The sequence below is a fragment of the Microcaecilia unicolor genome, chromosome 9 (genome assembly GCF_901765095.1).
Source record: "Microcaecilia unicolor chromosome 9, aMicUni1.1, whole genome shotgun sequence".
NCBI lineage: Eukaryota > Metazoa > Chordata > Amphibia > Gymnophiona > Siphonopidae > Microcaecilia > Microcaecilia unicolor.
Genome location: NC_044039.1, coordinates 50,566,007 through 50,587,729, shown reverse-complemented (window position 1 = coordinate 50,587,729; position 21,723 = coordinate 50,566,007). Strand labels below are relative to the sequence as shown.

Here is a 21,723-nt window from a genome sequence, read left to right as displayed (position 1 = left end):
TGGGACACAGGGTGAGTGGGCCTCTTACACTATACTTTGAGGATGTGGTGGAGTGTGGAGCTTGGCCTCTTAGAGTGAATGAGGCCCTAATAACCCTGATACCTAAACCGGGTAAACCCCCAGAAGCTTTAGAAGCCTATAGACCAATATCTCTACTGAATCTTGATCTCAAAATACTGGCCAGACTCCTAGCAGATAGGCTAGCAAAACACTTACCGTCTTTGATAGGGGATCATCAAGTTGGTTTTGTGAAAGGGAGGCACCCTGGGCTCAATGTCAGGCGAGCCTTGTTAGCGCTAGCACAGAGTCAAGAGCGAAATGATCCGCTCCTACTAGTGAGTCTTGACGCGGAGAAAGCGTTTGACAAAGTAAGCTGGGCATATCTTTTTGAGGTATTGAAATATGTGGGACTAGAGGGCTGGTACCTCAGAGCGATTTTAACATTGTATGCAGCACCCACAGCACGTGTTATAGTAAACAATATGATATCTACACCCTTTCCAATACAAAGAGGAACGCGGCAGGGCTGTCCTCTTTCGCCCCTTCTCTTTTTATTATATTTAGAGCCCCTACTGCGCTCGGTCAGTAAGAACAAGGAGATTGCAGGAGTAACAATGCCGCAGACTGAAATTAAGGTGCTAGCGTTTGCGGACGATATCCTGCTTACACTTACAAGGCCACAGGGCTCCCTAACGGGATTGTTGGAAACAGTAGAGGAATTTGGATATTACTCAGGATTCAAATTAAATAAACAAAAATCCGTAGCTCTGCCAACTAATGAGACAATAAAGACACAGTGGGAGGGATCCTTCCCGCTGCAATGGGGCACAAAAGCGATTAAATATTTGGGAATATACATTCCAACCCAATTGAATAAGGTACACGCCCTCAATTTGCGACCATTGTGGGATACCACAAAGACAGCTTTACTGATGTGGCAAAAATTACCCCTCTCACTATTGGGGCAGGTAGCGCTATACAATATGATCCTCGTACCTAAGTGGACGTATGTGGTGCAGGTGCTCTCGTTGTTTCTAACTCATAAAGAGGAGGTAGACCTCCATAGGATGCTTAAGCGATTTTTGTGGGATGGACGTAGGGCCCGAGTGTCATTCAAACAAACATATCTACCAAAGGACAAGGGAGGATTGGGTGTACTGAGTGTGAAATGGATGTCGGTAGCAGGATGCATGCGACACATAGCGGATTGGTTTAAGGGAACATCACACTTTTCCTTCCCAGAAATGGAATGTACGCTGTTGGGCAACATACATTTTAGCTATTGGTTGCATGTAGGGCTGGGAAGGGGGACACACCCAAAAAATATATTGACACTCTTTAGACCTATGAAAAAAGCGTGGAAATGGATCTGCAAATTATTCCAGTTAAATCCGAAGGTGACCCCATTCTTACCCCTGGGAGGAAACGCAGAGTTTCCAGTGGGCAGCTCCTCAGCTACTTTTGTCACCTGGAGAACAGAGGGCATTTTTTTTCTGTTCCAGATCATGAAGGGGGATGGCAAGTTAAGGACAAAGGAGGAGTTGTATAGCCGCCAGGGATTAATGTGTCAGGACTTTCTTGCATACACTCAGCTAAAGCATTATATAAGCTCACTCCCGCAACGGTCACTTACTTCCAAAGTGCGCAGCCAGTTGACAGAAATATATGACCTAGAAGCACAGAGGGCGGTACCTCTTAAATATTACCATGCGCAGATTAAAGAGGCACAGGCACCAATACCATATGCTAAATTGGCACAGGAATGGTCACTAGAGCTGGGGCTTCGGGTGAGGGAAATAAACATACAGTCTTGCCTCCAGACATGCTATAAAGAATTTGGGAACACAGATATTACAGAAACTCAGTATAAATTTTTGATGAGATTGTATGTCTCTCCCCATAGAGCCTATAAGGCAACCCTGCGGCAGAGTGATGACTGTCCGGGATGCGCGGGGCAGAAAGCACACTTAGGCCATATGTTTTGGCATTGCCCACCTGTATTAGCCTTTTGGTCCTTATTATGTACACAAGTGTCAAAGATGTGGGGGGTTTTGTGGAATCGACAACCTGGCCTATTGTTTGAGATATATGCAACCAGGGGCAGAAAGAAAACAGGTCTCAAAGCCTTTTTACGGAGAGCGGTGATGATGGGGAAGAAATCTATACTTAAATTGTGGCTCAAGGAGGAAGGACCCTCGATCCAGTTGTGGCGGGCCTACATGCTCTCCTTATGCGCTATGGAGCGAAAAGATCTACCTGACTTAGCATCCCCGAGGGGAGACAAGTTCTTTAAGTGTTGGCAGCCTTTCCTGGATACTCTAACACCCTCGGCACGGAGTAGAGTGCTTAATGGATAGGCATAAGCATACTAGCAGAGCACTACTTGGGAGGAAGGGAAGGTGGGTGGGGGGTGGGGAAGGGCAGGGGGAGAAAGGGAGGGAGAGGGATTAGTTTAAGGGAAGGGGGAGAAATAACAAAAGGTGTGACAATGTGAGACAAAAGTTATATGATGGTTGTGAAAATGTTATACTTATTGTGATAAGACTGGAATAATACAATTGTTGATGTCACCAATAAAAGTTTATTTAAAAAAAAAAAAAAAATCTAAATAATGCCCAGCAAAATATAGCATATTTATTTATTTATTGCATTTGTATCCCACATTTTCCCACCTATTTGCAGGCTCAATGTGGCTTACATTGTTCCGTCATGGTGATCGCCATTCCAGAGTGAGAGATACAAGTGGTATTACATAAAGATCATGAGTGACATAGTAGATTAAGCAATCAAGTACAAAAAGATCACATTCGGAATAAGATATAAAGTGGTATTGCGTTAAAGTTTATATGATGGTTGCGGTATGCCTTGTTGAAGAGGCCAGGCTTCAGTGATTTCCGAAAGTTGGTTACGTCACGCATTTTTTCACGTCAAGTGGTAGTGCATTCCATTAGTATTTGCAGTAAATATATGCAGGTACTAACACTTGGCTTTCACTCAGCTCTAGCTCCACAGTTCAGCATCTGCAGTAGCTCTGCAACAGAAATCCTGTGGTTACTGGCAACCATAACAATTTACCAATCAATATTTTGGTATGTTGACAAAGTGGCCACCAGGCTTCAGCTCTGCTAGTCTTTAGTTTGCTGTTGAGTTACCAAACATTAGGTATTACTAATACGGATAAGCAGTACCTAATGTTTGGAACAGCAGGCTGAGTGTTATGGTTTCCTGTCCTGACCTGAGGACACTATTTTAGTCTCCAAACGTTAGTAAATAAAAATGTATTAAAATTGGTCCAATCACCTTATTTCCATTTTCTATTTATATTTACCAATGTTTACTAACACAGCTACCACACTACTTGATCCTAAACTAAAAATAAATTTATTTTTTCAACCTTGGTTGTCTGGTCATTTACCTTTTCTAATTTTGTTGCTCCTAGTCTCTGATTTCTGCTTTCCTTGTCTTCTCTTCTATTTTAACAGGACTTCCTGTCCATTTGTCATTTTCTCTCCTCCTTTTCCTTTTCCTTCATCTTCCATCCTGCATCTGCCCACTCTCTCTCTGCCTCTTCCATCCATCTACCCTCTTTCTTTCTTTCTTTCTTTCTTCCTCCCTCTTCCATGCACTGTCTGTCCTCCTTCTCTCCCTTTTCCATCCAAAATATACCTTCTTTCTCTTCCATTTCCATCCAGCTTCTGTCCTCTTTCTCTCTCCCTTCTATCCAGAAGCTGCCCTCTTCCTCTCCCCCTTGCATCCAGTGTTTGCCCTCTCCCCCCTTCCATCCAGCATCTGCCTCTTTCTCTTCCCTTCCTCTCCAGCTTCTGCCCCCTTTCTCTCCCTCCTTCAATCTAGCATCTGTCTCCTCTTTCTCCCCCCCCTTGCATGAGGTATCAGCCCTCTTTCTCTCCCTCCTTCAATCCAGCAGCAGCTCTCTTTCTTTCCTCCCTTGCATGACATATCTGTCCTCTTATCCCCCTTGCATCCAGTGTTTGCCCTCTTTCTCTCCCCCTTCTATCCAGTATGTGCCTTCTCTCCCCCTTCCATCCAGTGTCTGCCCTCTCTCTCCCTCTTTCATCCAGCATCTTTCCTCTTTCTCTTCCTCTTTCTATCCAGCAGCTGCCCTCTTTCTCTCCCCCCTTATATTCAGAATTTGCCCCTCCTGCTTCCATCCAGCACCTGCCCTCTCTCCCCATTCCATCCAGCATCTTCTCACTCCTCCATCCTGCTTCTGCCCTCTTTCCCCCTTCCTCCATCAGGCATCTGTCTTTTCTCTTCACCCTTCCGTCCAGCACTTTCCTTCTCTCTCCCCACTTCCATCCAACATTTGCCTTCTCTCTCCCCTTTTCCATCTAGCATTTGCCTTCTCTTTTCCCCTTCTATCCAGCATCTGCCCTCTTTCTTTTTCCCCTACTATCCAGCATGTCTTCTTCTTTCTCTCCCCATTCCATCCAGTGTATTCCCTTCCCCCTCCAGCATCTGCCCTCTTTCTTCCCCCTTCCATTCAGCATCTGTTCGCTCTGCCATCTTCCATCCAGTGTCGTCCCTCTCCCCCCATCCAACACCTTCCCCCTTTCTCCCCTTCCATCCAGCACCTGCCTGCTCTCTCCCCCCACCTTCCATCATGCATCTACTCTCCTCTCTGTCTTCCTCCTCCTGCTGCCACCCCTGCTGGTGCTTTAAACCAACAGCGGCAGTGGCAAACAAAAACACATTCATCATGCAGGGTCACACTGTGCACAGGCACAGCTGCTGGCCTCACCCCTTCGATGTCACTTATTCTGGGACACAGCTGGCAGCCATGCCTGTGCACAGTGCAGCCCCATGCGATGGGTATACTTTTGTTTGCTGCTGGTGGTTTAAAGAAGCAGCAGTGGTGGGGGCGACGGTGGCAGGGATATGAGGAATGTCCCAGTGCCCCTGCTACATGGAACACTGGAAGGAGAGGTAGAAAAGTTTGGGGTGCCATGGCACCCATGACTCTCCCCTATTCCGATGCCTATGATAAATCCTAAACACATCCAACAAAGTCAAAAAGATAAAAACAAAGGGGCTGAAATATAGCCCATAGCAGTCAGCATTTATGAAAACTGTAGTCCCAACAGTTAAAAATATACCAGATATTCACCACTGGTATTCAGATACAAACCGATGCTGAACATCCAGTAATCAGCACTGACTGGCATTAGTATTCGCTTAGAGGTGATATTCAAACCACTAACCAAACAGCTATCCTGGCAAAGTTAGGAGAGCCTTTTTGCTGTCCTAACTTTGGCCAGTTAGCTAGCCTGTTAGCAGTCTGAATATTGTTGCTAATTGGATATCCTTTGGCTTCACCAATGGACCTCCCCGGTACTGGCCAAATACTACAGAGACAGTCAATCAGTGGTACCTATTAACTAGATATTTGCTTTAATTTGCTTTAAATATTGGCCAGAAGGACAATAATATAAAAGTTTGGGATTAGTCATGCATTCCTTTGACTTCTGAAGAAGCTCTCAAAGGGGAGGGTCCCTTAGACTTGCCCCTTTGGTACCAACATCAACAGGACTCTTCAATGGTTCTGGAAAAGACATAACATAGGTAATGGGGACTAGCACCAGTACACTTTTGGGAAAAGGGCAAATTAGGACCATGGGATAGTTAGCATCCCTAAGTGCTTCTTAAAATTCTTCAGGGTTCCTTCTCTAGATCCATTAACTTGGTGCAAATGCCAGCAAGGCTCTTCAAAGGCCCAGGGGGCAGGGCTAATACACTAATGCTAATATACCCAAAGAAAAAAGACAAAATTCAAGCCAGTGGATAGTTAATATACTCTAGCAGCCACCATGATATTTGGGGGTTTCTTCCCTGGATGATGCAACTCCAAGAAAGTCCTAGTTGCTGGCAGGTCTCTTCAAAAGGTCTCAGAATGCACTATGTTCCTTTTGAAAATTGCTCATGGGCATAAAGGACCTATGAACCTTCTACCTGCTTTTTGTGCAGTCACAATTTTGCTGGAAAATAGCACAAATAGATTTGGAAAGCTAGTCTGAGGGTAATTTTATAACTGGGTGCACAGAAAGGCACCTATTTTTGCCCTATTTTATAAAGACACATAGATGCCTATGTATCTGTTCAAAATACCAGCACAAATACAGCAGCAACAGCAGGTGTAAATGCATGCATAGATTCGCATATTTTAAAATCAATGTATGTACTTCACAACTCTGCCCACACTCCATCCAGAACATGCCCCTTGTGAATGCCTACAGTAAAACAGCTATAGTAAGATTATGAGCAGGTGTAATGTCTGCACCTCTAGTGCAGGTGCTATTGCTGCTTGATTTGTGTTAATATTTTATAAAGGTACTTACAAGTCTTTACAAAGTGGCAGTAAGCCCAATGTGGGCTTACCACTCGCTACACAGGAAGTACTGACGTGCTACCACAGCAGCCCGGCAGTCCTTCCCACCCTGAGTGCGCCGTTATATCCGGCACTACAAAAATATATTTATTTTTGTAGCACTGGGGTGTACCCTGAGTTCATCGGGCAGTGGTTACTGCCGGGTTAGCATGGGAGCCCTTACCACCACCTCAATGATTGGCAGTACGGGCTCCCCCCCCCCCCTTGAAAAGGCCACACGGCAAGTGCTTTACTTGCCACGCAGCCACTTCCTGCAGAAAAAAAAGACTACCCTTTTACTAGCTGCAGTAAAAGGGGGCCTCGGCGCACACCAAAAACACGCACCAACGCCAGCAAAGGCCTCCTTTTGCCACAGCTTGGTAAAAGGGGCCTGAAGTGATTAGCGCAGGTTTAATGGATAAGCCCTTACCACCTACAAAATAGATGTTAAGTGCTCACGTGGTAATGGCCATGTGCTAATGGGAAAAATAGCGTGTGGCCAGTATTGCAGAAATAGGAAATTCGGTAATGAAACCAGTAGCACTAAAAATAGCCTTAGCATGTGGGAAAGACCCACGCTGGAGATAGTACAGGCCACTCTTTAGCACTGCTTAGTAAAAAAGTTCCTAAGTTATACATCTACCAATCTTATTTATTTAGATTTTGCTGACACCTTTTTCAGTAGTAGCTCAAGGTGAGTTACATTCAGGTACACTGGATATTTCTCTGTGCCAGGAGGGCTCACAATCTAAGTTTGTACCTGAGGCAATGAAGGGTTAAGTGAGTTGCTCAAGATCATAAAGAGCAGCAGTGGGATTTGAACCTGCCACCTCTGGAATGCAAGACTGGTGCACTAACCACTAGGCCACTCCTCCACTCCAATCTTGTTCTTCATCTATGCAACATAGATTTCAATTTAGGCATCTAGATGTCTATATGTAAGATTTTTTAACAGTGTACTCAGCTTGCAAAATGTAATGACTTTTATTCATCTGATTCTGCATCATGTCCTAGCATCTATGTATAAGGATGACTTTTGTCTTCAGCGTTTGTATATATATATTTTTTTTTTCTAGAAACAATTTATACCCATTTAAAATTTTTGAAAGTTTACATTGTTCAATTATATAGAATTATAATGATGTATTTCAGTTAAGTGTTGTATTAATCATTTGCAGATCTCCTGACCATTTGAAGTTATACATGTTTTATAAAATGTGCTTTCTTTTTTTTTCTGTGATAAACTTAGATCTCAATTTGGTTCTTAATTTTTAACCCATATCACTTAATCCAGCTCTTGGCAGTGTGGGTGTCAGAACATATGGAAAAGCTTTTTGCTCCCAGTTACAGCCCCAGTGGGCTCCTCATTATCACAGCTTTTATGGCTAGCCCCTGATGTTTTCATTATGTTTGTATTTTTGTAATCTGGCTCATTACTGTACCATGACTGCATGATAATTTGGATTCAGTCCTGATTCACAACTGCCTGCATCATCTTTGGAAGCTGAGATCAGCCACTGTATTTGGTGAAACAGTGAATCTCGTATCTTGGTAACTAAAGAACTTTTACCCCCACACACACACACACACACACTTAATGGCTAAGCACTGGCTCACTGTGACTTACAAGATCCTTTTCAAGATCCTGTCTATTACCTATCGTACCTATTATATTGGCCTACTCCTTTCCAATCTTATGGAACCCCACATACGGCTATGGCTCCTTCACTCCTCTAAGCAAAATGTGATAACTCTTCCATCTCACTGTAGAATTAGGCTCAATTATTCCTGCTTCAGTGCATTAGCCCCAACTCTTTGGAATAACCTGCCACTGGATATCAGAACTAAATACTCCTTCACAAAATTTAAATCTTGCCTTAAGAACTTTAATTTCTCCCAGGCATTCCCCCCAAATCAAAGAGTAAACCCCCTCTTTTATCATATTTTATTCTTACACACACACACCTTCTTTTGCCTCTTTCACTGCGGATGCAAGATTGCCTTCCCACATATTTCCTTGTCCCCTACCTATGTCAAATTGTTTTTCTTCTCCCATTATACACTTTACAGGCTTTTGTTTTCACCATCCACGCCTTTCCCTCTTTCTCTCCTTCTTAGCCTGTCTGTGTGCTCCCATATTTTTAACTGGCTATTGTAAACCATTTAGATATATTTTTGATTTGTGGTATATCAAAGGTAATAAATAGAAATAAATCAAAACAGAGAAAAGAAAATAAGATGATACCTTTTTTAATGTACTAGGGTACACACAATAAAACTTCAAAGTAGTAAATTTAAAACAAATCAAAGAAAATATTTATTTCTTCATTCAATGTGTAATTAAACTCTGGAATTCGTTGCCAGAGAATGTGGTAAAAGTAGTTAGCTTAGCGGGGTTTAAAAAAGGTTTGGATAGCTTCCTAAAAGAAAAGTCCATAAGCCATTATTAAAATGAACTTGGGAAAATCCATTGCTTATTTCTAGGATATTATTGACACCGTAGTAGTGGCCTCACTTAGGTATAGACTTATATCACTCAGTGTCATTTTTTTGTGATATATTTCTAGGATAAGCAGCATAAAATATATTGTACTGTTTTGGGATCTTGCCAGGTACTTGTAACCTGGATTGGCCACTATTGATTGGCCACAGGTTAGTGATTCCTCCTCTCTCTAGGGCTAGATGGGAATCTACACGGAACTCGGCTTTTTTCTACTTGTCCCCTTCTCTTTGGAATGGCCTTCCAAAAGAGATCAGACCTGAGAAATCTTACTTTCATTTTCGGAAACTCTTGAAAACCTTCTATTTTATCAATTATGTAGAACAGAATTTAGAATAATGGAAGCAAGGTTATAAATGGGTATTTGCAATGTATATTAAATCAAAACTGTACTGTTTATGTTTGTGTAGATCATATTATGTACTTAATCCTGTATTTGCGGTGCTTTCCTGTACACTAAATCATGAGTTATACTGTTTTCATCTTATGTAGCTAGTTTGTGGTTTTGCTGTGCTTTCCTGTAATGATTGGAGTTCCAATGTTTGTCCAACCTATACATATCGTATTGTTCCTTTTATTCTATAAATTGTAAACCGTTCTGTCTTGCAATAGCAATAAGATACGGTATATACATTGACGTAAATAAAAAAAAAAAAAATTGAAAGCAGGATTCTTGGCTTGATGGACCTTTGGTCTGTCCCAGTATGGCCCTTCTTCGTCAAATTTGCTTATTTCTGATCTGACGAAGAAGGGCTACCTTTGAAAACTAATCAAAAAATGTATTAAGTTAGTCCAATAAAAAAGGTATCATCTTATTTTCTTTTCTCTGTTTTATTTTATTCTATTTCTATTGACTGGTTTTATTTGTTGGAAAGTTGTGATTTCACCTTATGTCTGAAACTTTCTATGTAGTTGTCTAGTTCATTATTTTGTCTATCGTGTGGGGTGGAATATGTGTTCTTTTGTTTAAAATTGTATTCCAGTCTGTTGGAAGCCTCTGAGTATAGTTCAATTTCATCTAGTTTGTTGGAGGGACAAAAAGACAGTGATAATTGGTAGTTCCCGAGGTTTACTATCCCCATTTGATTTGCATTTACATCAGTGTGGTAAGTGGAAGTTTGCCTGCAGGGCATCTGCTGACTTTTGTGATCTCCTAGTTTGTTTGCATTCTGATTCTCATACACTTCAGGTGGATTAGAGAGTGTATCCAAGTTGTTCGGGCCTGGTCCATCAAGTTTAGTTCTCTTTGTGATTCTGCAGGAGAGAAGTAAGCTTTTTTTTCTTTCATAAGGATAGCAATGTATTGGCTTTTTGCTTGGATTTCTTGTAGGTTCTTCTTCAGTTGACAGATAAGATAGGGCTTTAGCTCCTGCATGTTCCTTATGATTGCTTCTTTTTGGGTTCATGGCAGAACTGGAACAGACGTTTTTAAATACATATCAACCTAAACCCTTAAAATACTACCGGTATATTGACATTTTCATGATTTGGACTGAGGGACAAGAGACTCTCAAACAATTTTACTGTTCCTTCAATACATACTATCTTACAATAACATTGAAATTTTATTACTCCCCAGAAAAAGTCAACTTTCTAGACACCACAGTTCCATCAGCAATGGCTATATACAAACATCGATATACAAGAAACCTACAGACAGATGCAGCTATCTCCAGCTTCCATCCTTCCCGTACAAAAAAATTCCATTACATACAGCCAAGCCACACGATACCATGTATCTGCTCTGACCCAACAGACAAACACCTCAAAATCCTGACTGCTTCCTTTAAACAAAAAGGCTACAACCCCAAAATAATCTCTAAGAATATTGCTTCTTCCCTTAAAATACCTGGAGAAAACCTACTGCAGTACAAAGAGAAGAAAGCCACAGAAAGAATCCATCTTATAGTGACATACAACCCAGAAATAGAAAAATTGAGAAGAATCATAAAAAATCTACAGCCACTATCCAAGAGGATGAAGTACTGAAAGAGATAGTCCCAGCCCCACCAGTGCTGGCCTTCTGAAAGCCACCTAATTTGAAACAGAAATTAGTGAAAAGCAAACTCCCAATAGAAGCTCAAAAAGAAGAGAACGGCACACGCCCCTGCAATATTCCCAGCTGCAAACTATGCCAATACATTTCACAGGATCCTACAGTCACTCACATGGGAAAAACATTCAGAATAAGGGGATCATTCATATACTCATCCTCCAATGTGGTATGCATCATTCAATGTAGAAAGTGTGAAGAAGGGTGCTATATTGGGGAAACAAGCCAGATGCTAAAAACACGACTCAATTTAGTCAGACACAATATTAAACACTCCAGTGCCAACCAGGTTGCCACCTCTGTGGGACAGCACTTTACAAAACCAGAACATTGCATAAATGATCTTATGGTAAGATCACTAAATGGAAATTTTAAGACAATCCAGGAACATAAGACCTTTGAAGTAAAACTGATGAAATATCTTGACACCCACGATACAGGACTTAAAGATCTGGACTTTCTATCCCACTATAAACCATAAAATTCTACTGCTTTGTCACTCTCTTATCTGCCATCTATCCCTCTCTGTCCCTCATCCCTCTAGCTCTACCTGTGTTTCACTTTATATTCTGATATTTATCAACATTTGCCTATATCTGATCTGAAGAAGAAGGGTTACCTTTGAAAGCTAATTAAAAGATGTATTAAGTTAGTCCAATAAAAAAGGTATCATCTTATTTTCTTTTCTCTGTTTTTGGCAACCTTTATAAAATCAGGGGGATACCTGCTTTATGCAGGCCTTTGGAGTAACATTTTAGAAAGGATGTAAAAAGCAGAACTGAGACGTCCTGATTGGGAAATCTCATGTTCTGCTAGTATTTTAAAATAGGATTTGCCCGTGTAGAGCTTGTTCTATTTTATTTGAAAATCTTTTTATTGAATAATAAATATAAACAGAACAATACAAAATGCTTCTGTGTTATATAAAAAACAAAAAAGCCTAACACCCAAACCGTAGAGCTTATTCTAAACCACATCCAAGTATAGTCAGGTATGTACTGGTTACATGCAGCTGGAGCATCCATTTTGTAAGTATCAACATCTAAAATATCAACGGGCACATCACGGCAATATGGTAGCCATTTAGAAACATACAAGAAGCTGTCACAGAACCCGAAAGCTTTTGCTGACATTGTATCAGGAGAGATGGGGGAGGCAAGAAACACTGGGGAATTAAGGGGGCAACCTCCCCATATACCTCCAGTGGAATGCTACACAAAAGGAGCACTTTTCTAAAATCTAGATGTCCCGGGGGGTGGGGGGCAGGTGTAAATCCTGACTATTACGTTTTTGGACATAGTCATATATCCCCCTTCTGAAATGGAGAATATAAATCTATTTTTTTTAGCCCACCCTATTCCCTCTCAAAACACGCCCAGACCACGACCCCTTGCCATATGCACATTTTCAAGTTTTAGATGTGCATATCCTAGTTTTCTAAAATCAGGATTTAGACAGGCATGCAATGTACAATTCTAAAAGTCAGTTTATGTACATGTAAAATGCTTCTAAAATAAGCACCATAGAGGCTGAATAACATTATAAATGGGATACAAGTATGAAAAATTATAACAAATAATAAATAAATAATCATTACCACCCATGCTGCAGTCCATCTCTGCCAAGGTGCTATATGGACAGTGTCAAAATCGGTAGCACTATCAGTATTATGCCACTGAAAGTCAGCATCCAGTGGACTTAAACATTTACCCCCAGATTCTTTATATGGCGCCCAATTTGTGCACACAATTTAATTGAGAAACAAGTCAATTAGCACCAATAACAGGGAACAATCAATTATTGGCATCAATTTGGATTTATGTGTGCATCTTGCTAAGCACTAGTCTATAAAGATGTGCACATAAATCTTTTAGCGTGCCACTGGAAAGGGGGCGTAGCCAATTAAGGAGCATGGGTGGGCCAGGGGCTTTCACTAAAGATGCATACATTATTATAGAATTCAGGAGATCCGTGCCTAACTTATGTGCAAGGATTTACAGCAGGTTTCAGTTGGGCATGGATGTTGGCGATACATGCTATTCTATAAACGGCACCCAACTCAGAGCATCATTTACTGAATAGTGCTCAATGCTCATTTTTCTTCAGTACCCAAATTTGGGCACCATTTACAGCATCTAGCCCTTACTTGTTCTTGGTAAACTTATAAGTCCTTTTGAATATAAGCCATATGATGTCATAACCCTGGGCTACAACTTCACGTAAGAATCAGCAGCTGGACCAGACTAAGGATTCTTGTAGATGATGGCAGATAAAGATCTGTATGGTCCATCCAATCTGCCCAACAAGATAAACTCATTACATATGGTATGCGATACTTCATATGTATACCTAGTCTTGATTTGTCCTTGCCATTTTCAGGGCATAGACCATAGAAGTCAGCAGCACTGTCCTTGTTCTCCAATTTCTGAAGCTGAATCTGTCCAGCCACAATCAGAGCTCAGTACTAGCTTTGCTTCCCAATTACCGTTGTTGCTTCCTAATCTCCGCTAAGCTTCTATATAACATTCCCTTTGATACAAAATGGATGGGAAAGATTGAAAAATTGATACAGATGTCCTCCAATAGTCTCTCTTTAAAAATGGAAGCAAAATCAGAAAAAAATACTGCATTTTTATCTGAGTTAAAGTTAGCAGCCTGAACAAACAAGGTTTGAAGGAGCTGGAAGAAACAGGGTTTTCTTAATATCCAGCTGCTTTGGAAAGCCTGAAGCTGTGGAACAGGAGAAAGTAATGAAGTCAACTAATGCTGCCTAACCCGCCTCCAGCAGCTCTGCAGCTGAACAGGATGAGACCAACAGGAAGGTGGCAGCTCTCCCTGCAGGTAGCTGGGCCAAGTTCTCAGCATGGCCCTCACTGCAGCACAGTCCAGCTGGCCCCCTGAATGGCACAGCAGAACACAATAAACCAAAGGACCTAAATCGTCATGGGGACAGAATAACAAAGAAGTCATGTAAGAGGACATTTGTTTTTGAGAGAAAGCGGCTTCTATCACGTGTTGCCTTCTGGGGAAATACATGTGGCTTGATGCATTTTAACCACTCAAAGTAACTCTCATGTGTATCAGTTCTTGCTTTTGCCTTCGCATGCAGCTGGAGATTTAAAAAACCGGACCTTAGATCCTAAGGTGGTAAGTTCAAGTTCCATGGAGAGTTAATGGCTTTCTTATTTCTTTTTTCTCTCACACAGCTCCTCTTCCTCTTTCTCCTCCTCATCAATGGGTCATAATCTGATGCTACAGGTGCTCATCTGAACAGAAATATTCAGGGGCAGGTTTGGAATGATGAAGCCTAAAATACTATTCAACTGATCATGTTTGCATTAATACTACAGAGCACAGGTGCCACTCAATAAGATTACAAGGAAAGAGATTTAGGCTCACAGTATTATTGACTGCAAATAAGTTTTGAATTTTAGAACTGCACATACACGGTTACACACACACACACACACACACATACACAAAGTAAGTACATACTTTTTCCCTATGCAGACTCAGCAAGATTTCCACTTTGAAAAAACCCAGGAAATTTATGAGGTTATATTAACATCTGCTCTTTATCATGCACAGATTTTCTGGATTAATTTATGGGTATATATGTATATTTTCAAAAGCGAACCGTGCCCCTAAGAAATCCTCTGCTCAGTTCAGGTACAGTTACGCACAACAAGCTGTACTGGAAAGCGACTTTATATAAGGCTGTTTCTGCACATAAAGCATTGCCTTACTTGCAGAAATATTAATGAGCATCCACAGACAGGAGAATGGAAGCTCATTTGTAAGGCTTCTAATTTTAGGTTTTAACATAAACACAATAAAATAAATTGATGCATAAAATGTGAAACTGGTGTTTATCGGTCCCCTCATTCCTTCTCACAACTCCCTGGGCTTATTTTATATCCTTCACTCAGTTTTTTTTGCCTTTTCTACACTGGCAACTCCAAAGTAACACAAATATACAAATTTCATTCAACCAGGATAAGTACCAGCAGTTGTACCCTCAAAATAGTCCAATTAGCTGGAAAATAAACACTCATGCTCCATCCAAACTCTACCTCAAACTCAACCTACTTCACAGTTGCATAAAAAGTACACATATTCTCATCAACACATACTTTTATGTGGGGGATGCAGGGAGGGCGCAGTAATTTTAAAAGCAACAGAAAAACATCCATATATTGTCATATATGTGAAACAATCAGGGGCATTTTTGAAAGAGAAGGGTGCCCATTTTCTGACACAAATCGGGAGATGGACGTCTTTCTCTCAGGGTCGCCCAAATCGGCATAATCGAAAGCCGATTTGCGTCTTCAACTGCTTTCCGTCGCAGGGACAACCAAAGTTCCCAGGGGCGTGTCGGCAGTGTACCGAAGGCGGGATGGGGGCGTGCTTAACAGATGGGCGTCCTCGGGCGATAATGGAAAAAAGAAAGGCATCCCTAACGAGCATTTGGCCAACTTTACTTGGTCCCTTTTTTTCCACGACCAAGTCTCAAAAAGGTGCCCAAACTGACCAGATGACCACCGGAGGGAATCGGGGATGACCTCCCCTTACTCCCCCAGTGGTCACTAACCCCCTCCCACCCAAAAAAAAACATTTTTTTAAACATTTTTTGCCAGCCTCAAATGTCATACCCAGCTTCCTGACAGCAGTATGCAGGTCCCCGGAGCAGTTTTTAGTAGGTGCAGTGCACTTCAGGCAGGCGGACCCAGGCCCAACCCCCACCCCACCTGTTACACTTGTAGTGGTAAATGTGAGCCCTCCAAAACCCACCTGAAACCCACTGTACCCACATGTAGGTGCCCCCCTTCACCCATAAGGTCTATGGTAGTGTTGTGCAGTTGTGGGGAGTGGGTTTTGGGATTTTTGGGGGGGCTCAGCACACAAGGGAAGAGAGCTATGGACTTGGGAGCAATTTAGGAAGTCCACTGCAGTGCCCCCTAGGGTGCCTGGTTGGTGTCCTGGCATGTCAGGGGGACCAGTGCAGTACGAATGCTGACTCCTCCCACGACCAAATGCCTTGGATTTGGTCGTTTTTGAGATGGGCGTCCTTGGTTTCCATTATTGGCGAAAACCGAGGTCGCCCATCTCTAAAGTCGCCCATCTCTAAAGTCGACCTAAATGTTGAGATTTGGGCGTCCCAGACCGTATTATCGAAACGAAAGATGGACGCCCATCTTGTTTCGATAATACGGGTTTCCCCGCCCCTTCGCGGTGCCATCCTTAGAGATGGGCGCCCTTAGAGATGGTCGTCCCCGTTCGATTATGCCCCTCCACGCCTTTATAAAATTAGCCCCTTTGATTGTAACTGAGGCAATGGTGGGTTAAGTGAATAGCCTAAGGTCACAAGAAGTGGCAGTGGAATTTCAACCCTGATTTTCAGCCCATCGCTCTAACCAGTGGGCTGCTTCTCCGCTCTTACTCCTTACTGAAAATGCATACTCATCCTAACCTTGATTAACGTGTACATTTTATCTGTCTTCACAAAATCTTCCAAGGGCTGTAGCAACCATACATGAGCAAACATCAGAATGCTATTTTCAAATTCTTTTCTACCAAATGCACAGAATTGCAAAAACCTTTTTGAAAACTAGGCTACAATTTTCCTGGAGAGTATCAATAACCAGTCTCTCTGTTTTAGATCAACTTGATCGTTTCTTAGATTTGAAACCTCCGTAAAGGTGGGGTTTGGGGAAACCAAAGAATAATTCTCTGCTTAAAGTAAACAATTTGGGAGAGAAGGCGAATAGTCTTACTGACAGGATCTGGTCTGCTAGCCACAGGCTGTGTAAAGTAACAATCTGCAAACTGATACATCCATAAGGAACTAAGGCAAAGGTAACAGCAAGAGGTGGCACATGCAAGATGCTGAGTCCACCATGAAAGAAGGACCACTATTATCATTTGTACATTTAAAATTATAATATCTGCTAAAGTTGGTGGATAAGAGTATATGTAGTGAAGTACTCATATTATGCAGAAGTGACAGGAACGTGTTAGGAGGTTGTGAGGGAGTGAGTGGTATAGTGGGAGGTGTCCCTAGGCACACTCCCTCACTGAAGGTGCAGGTTAGCCACCTTATAGCAGGTGGTGATAAGGGGATGCAGTTTAGCTGCCTGAAAGCATTGGCACTAAACTGCCAAAGTAAGCCCAGAGTCAGAAGGGCAGGGCTCAGAGGGAAAGAAGGTTAAATGCCCTGAGAGGAACCACGGAGGCCCCGAGGCAACAGGTCTCTGAGTTCAGAGATCTCCTGGAGGGAGGCTTTAAGTGAAGGAATTCTCCCTAAAGTGTTGGCTGGGATGAAGTACCTGTGAGGAGTCCCACTGAAGCAAGGAGTGGCCCTTGCATGAGAAGGAACAGAAGATTTAAAAAAGGTAAAGGAGTGCCTTCATTGGAAAGAGTCTGACAGGGGAACAAACTCTAGTGCTTTAATTATTTTCTACCAATAAAGTTTCCTTTGGTTTTGCACTGCAAACTGTCTGTGAAATCCTGTAGCCAACCACCAGTCACACTCACAGAGTCAACTGAAACCCCTTATCACAAGTAACCAAGGAGGGAATTTCCAGGGCTCCAGAGCTTCTGGCAAGTTAAGGGAAAAAATGGAGATTTATACACAGAATCTCGGTGAATCTCTTGGTCTTTTGGCCAAGAAGGAAGAACTTACTCCAGAGAAACAAACCTGAACTACAAGCCATAAACTCTAAGGGCTGGAATCAAAAAAAGCAAGGGTCACCAGATACTCTCAGCATGCCCAGCAGCCACCAGTCCTTACAGTGGCATAGTCATTGGTGGGCCTGGGCCCACCTACTTTGGACTCAAGCCCATCCAAATGGCTGGGTAGGGATCCCCAAGCCCCACCTGCCTCAGTGGTCCTCTGGCAGCAAGGACAGCTCCTTTTCCTATTTCCTCCAGCCAGCAGCACTGTATATGCACTGCTGTTGCACTGGCCTGCCCCTGCCGCACATGTTTAGTTTTTGCACAGGCGCAAAAACAGAGTATGCACGAGGGAGTAGGGCAGTGGCAGAATCTGCATAGTGCCGCTGGCTGCAGCAAGAAGGAAGGAGAGCTGTTCTTCCCTCCGAAGGACCATTGCAGCTCAGGTATTTAATGTTTTTTTGTTGGTGCCAAGGGGGGGGGGGGGGTGTAGAGACTATATGTGTCCACCCAGTTTGCCCAGTGGCACATGCAAAATTTGATATCTAGCTACGTCGCTAAATCCAGCCCCATATTGGTGTGTGGGTGAGTGACATGGTGGGGGATGGACATAGGTAGAAGCATTAGTGGAAGAACACTGAGATACAGTTAAGACCCACAGACTGGTTAAAACTACTGTGCAAGAAAGAGTATATAATTGACTGGTCAATTAAAGGAGTATAGAGTATGCTGTTTGAGATATTTAGTATTCTCTTCATAAAGGTGGTTTATAAATTACAATAAATAAATTCTGCTTACGGAATGTCACGAATGTGGTCATGACTGCACTTTTCACTCTCACCTTGTCTTCGGGTGGTCAGCTTCAGAGGTAGCTTCAGTCTGTTTCCTTTGCATTGTTGCCTCTGCTGCCACTTCCTGTGTGTTCCAAGCCTCACTTTGGTGTTGTGTGTTTCAAGCCTCTTTCCTGTAGTGCTTCCACTTCCTGTGTGTTCCAAGTCTCTCTCTGGTGTTCAGTGTGTTTCCTGCCTCTGTCCTATAGTTGTGACATCATCAGGGAGGGCCTTTACTACTACTACTTAACATTTCTAGAGCGCTACTAGGGTTACGCAGCACTGTACAAATTCCTTTCCTTTCCCTTCCTTTATAAGGAAGTGGAGGACATCCATTCAGGGCCTTTGCAAAGGCAAAGGTCTCCAGGTTTGTCAGTGTGCTTGTTAGCACTTCTGTCCTGTTTCCCAGTTGGTGTGCTAGGTTAGCACTTCTGCCCTGTTTACTACTTTGTGTGCCTGTGTGGCACTTCTGCTTTGGTTCTTCTGTTTGTCTGTGTGCGAAGGTTAGCCCTTCTGTCTGAGTTCTTCTGTTGGTCTGTGTGCTAGGTTAGCACTTCTGTTTGTCTGTGTGCTACGGTTAGCACTTCTGCTTTAGTTCTTCTGTTTGTCTGTGTGCTGGGTTAGCACTTCTGCCTTGCTTATTGCCTGTTTGTTCTGTTGTGTGTTTGTGTGGCCATGTGTCCCAGCCTTGAACTCTGCCTAGTCTGCCTCGCCTAGCGCTCTGCTTAGCCTGCCTCGCCTAGAGCTCTACCTAGAGTTCTGCCTAGTTTCTTCTTCCCTCTGCTGTTGTGTTTAGGTTCCCATTTGGCCTTGCAGCCCGCATGAGAGAGCTCTGTATGCATCGGTTCCAGGTCAGCCTTGCGGCCCCACTGAGTGTCCTCTCTTCTGGCTTTACTTAGTTCTGTCTCTGTGTTCCGTGCCTAGTCCAGTCCTGGTTTGTGTTTTAGTGCCGCCTGTGTGCTCTGGGCACGTCTGGCCTGTTTCTGTCTGTGTGCTTATTGCACTCCTAGTCTGCTCCAGTCCTGCTTGCCTAGTCTAGTCCTGGTTAGAGGGTTTTGCCTGCTGCTGCCGCTCGTCAACAGCAGCCCAAGGGCTCACATTATTCTGGAGTCTATGATAGTTTGCTTAGAGCCTGAGACGGTGACACAGAATATTTTTTTATGACATTAATACTTTACTGTTCAAAGATACTATAAATTATATCATTTGAAAATACTGTTTAACATTTTAGCCATCCTTGTTCACCATGGTATTTTTGTTTTTTTTTTCTGGGGAGAAGGGAGGGAAATGCCATCTGCTAACACTTCCCCCCCCCCCCCCCCCAGGTAGAGGCACCAGATGCCATGCACTCAAGGGACCGATGGAGCCTGCCCAAGGGGTACTCCTGATAGGTCAGCCCGGGACCCAGGGGCATTCACACCCGTCGCTGTGTTGAGGATTAGTTATGAAGATGTCTTATTTTCCTGGGTTGGCAAGGGATCCCTTTGCTTCCTGGGCACACCGTCGAAGAGGGTGTGTGTTATAAGGTGAAGGAAATTAAGAGGTAATTTAAAAATCCTGAAAATATTTTCCAATCAAATCAGTGCTTGTTTACAGTATAAAAAGGCAGAAACACAACATCTAGCATGGTACCTTTAATTTTGCTTGGATTTCCCGTGCTTTTCTCCGTGCCAGCACCTGGATGTGACTTGACACCTATGGAAAAAAAAACAAAGCAAAACTCTATATCCATTCATTATGAAGTGTAATGCTATTTTAGTTAAAAAAAAAAAAAAAAAGAATCCAGCATTAGCATAAAATTAATGTAGCACCTTTATCCAAAGAGAATTTCAGCATACCTTATGATTGCCATAGTTGAGAATCATCTTAGTATAGGGTAGGGTATGGGCAGAGAGTGAACATGGCCCAACCCAAAAGTGAACTCTAATTGGCTGATGCCATTCTTATCTCACCTGCCAATCTGTTTGATTGATGGGATATATTACTACTCATATTTGTGAATGATACTGAGGTATGTGACCTGACAGCTAATCTCTAGCAGATGTAGAGCTATACAACTGGAAAAAATCAACCCATATCAAAATTCAGAACCAAAAATATCAATAGGTAAGGACCAGAAAATGTTGATAGATTTTAACCTATAGAGATATCATCAAGATATACTACTAGCCAGCTAGTTTATTAAAATAGCTTTCCTGTTTATATACAGTATTTTTTAAAAAGTGTTCCAGATGTAAAAAAGATATTGGTATCATTTTTGTTTTCATAAAAGATGCCTTTTACTTGTTGAAATAAAAGAATCTTTATGAGGTATATGATTAAATCATGGTGCTTCAGCATTTTCAAACTGTAACACAGAGCAGCATGCTTTCATGATACTTCTTCGGGATGAAATCCCTCAAAATGTTGTCTGTTAATCTCTGAATAATAAACTCAAGTGATCACCACAATAAATCACTAAGAAATACCAAATAAGCTACCTGGATTTTAGCAGCTACAAGACAGGTGTGCAAGGTTGATGAGGTCCACCTTTCAGAAATTTGGGGTATTTCTTGGTACTTTATTGTGGTGATCACTTGAGTTTATATATAGTATTGTGGTCATTTTATATTGAGCTATTGTGGTTGCAACTATGATTAGTAACTGTTAAGAACAGCCATACTGGGTCAGACCAATGGTACATCCAGCCCAGTATCCTGCTTCCAGCAGTGGCCAATCCAGGTCACAAGTACCTGGCAGAACCCCAATTAGTAGCACCAATCCACACTACCAATCCCAAGGCAAGTAGTGGCTTCCCCATCTCTAGCAACTCTAATGCCCAGAAGTTAATAAACAGAATAAAGGAGAAACAGCAATATAGTTATGATTAGAAAAGTGAAGGCCCAGGAAAATTTGAGAAAAAAAGAGTGTTTTCAGGGTTTTTTTTCTGAAGTGGAAAAATGGTAAATTTGGGGAAAAATATTTTAAAACTTCTGAATTATTTTCTCTGTTAGAATGAGGCATGAACCCTGGGATTCTAAATAGCATGACTTAAGTTGCATGTGCAACTTAATTAGTTAACAAGTCAATCAGAGCGCCAATAATTGTCTCTTAGCAAGCTATTATTGACACTAATTGGAATGAATTAGAATTTACATGCAGAACTAAGCACATTCTATAACATGATGCGTGTAAATCCTAAATTGCATAGTTGAAAAGGGGCGTGGCCATAGGCATAGAATGGGCAAGTCATGGGCATTTCTAAAATCTATGATAAGTACATAAGTACATAAGTAGTGCCATACTG

The 21,723-nt window shown here is 42.3% G+C and overlaps 1 protein-coding gene across 4 annotated transcripts in view; it reads right to left on the bottom strand.

Moving 5' to 3' along the window:
- Positions 1 to 21,723, bottom strand: part of TEAD4 (TEA domain transcription factor 4) — a 346,867-nt gene that overhangs the window by 147,007 nt on the left and 178,137 nt on the right. For all 4 annotated transcript variants that reach the window (XM_030214440.1, XM_030214441.1, XM_030214439.1 and 1 more), the window contains one exon: positions 20,070 to 20,132. In XM_030214440.1, the coding sequence (XP_030070300.1) occupies positions 20,070 to 20,132 (63 nt within the window). The remainder of the gene's footprint in view (positions 1 to 20,069; positions 20,133 to 21,723) is intronic.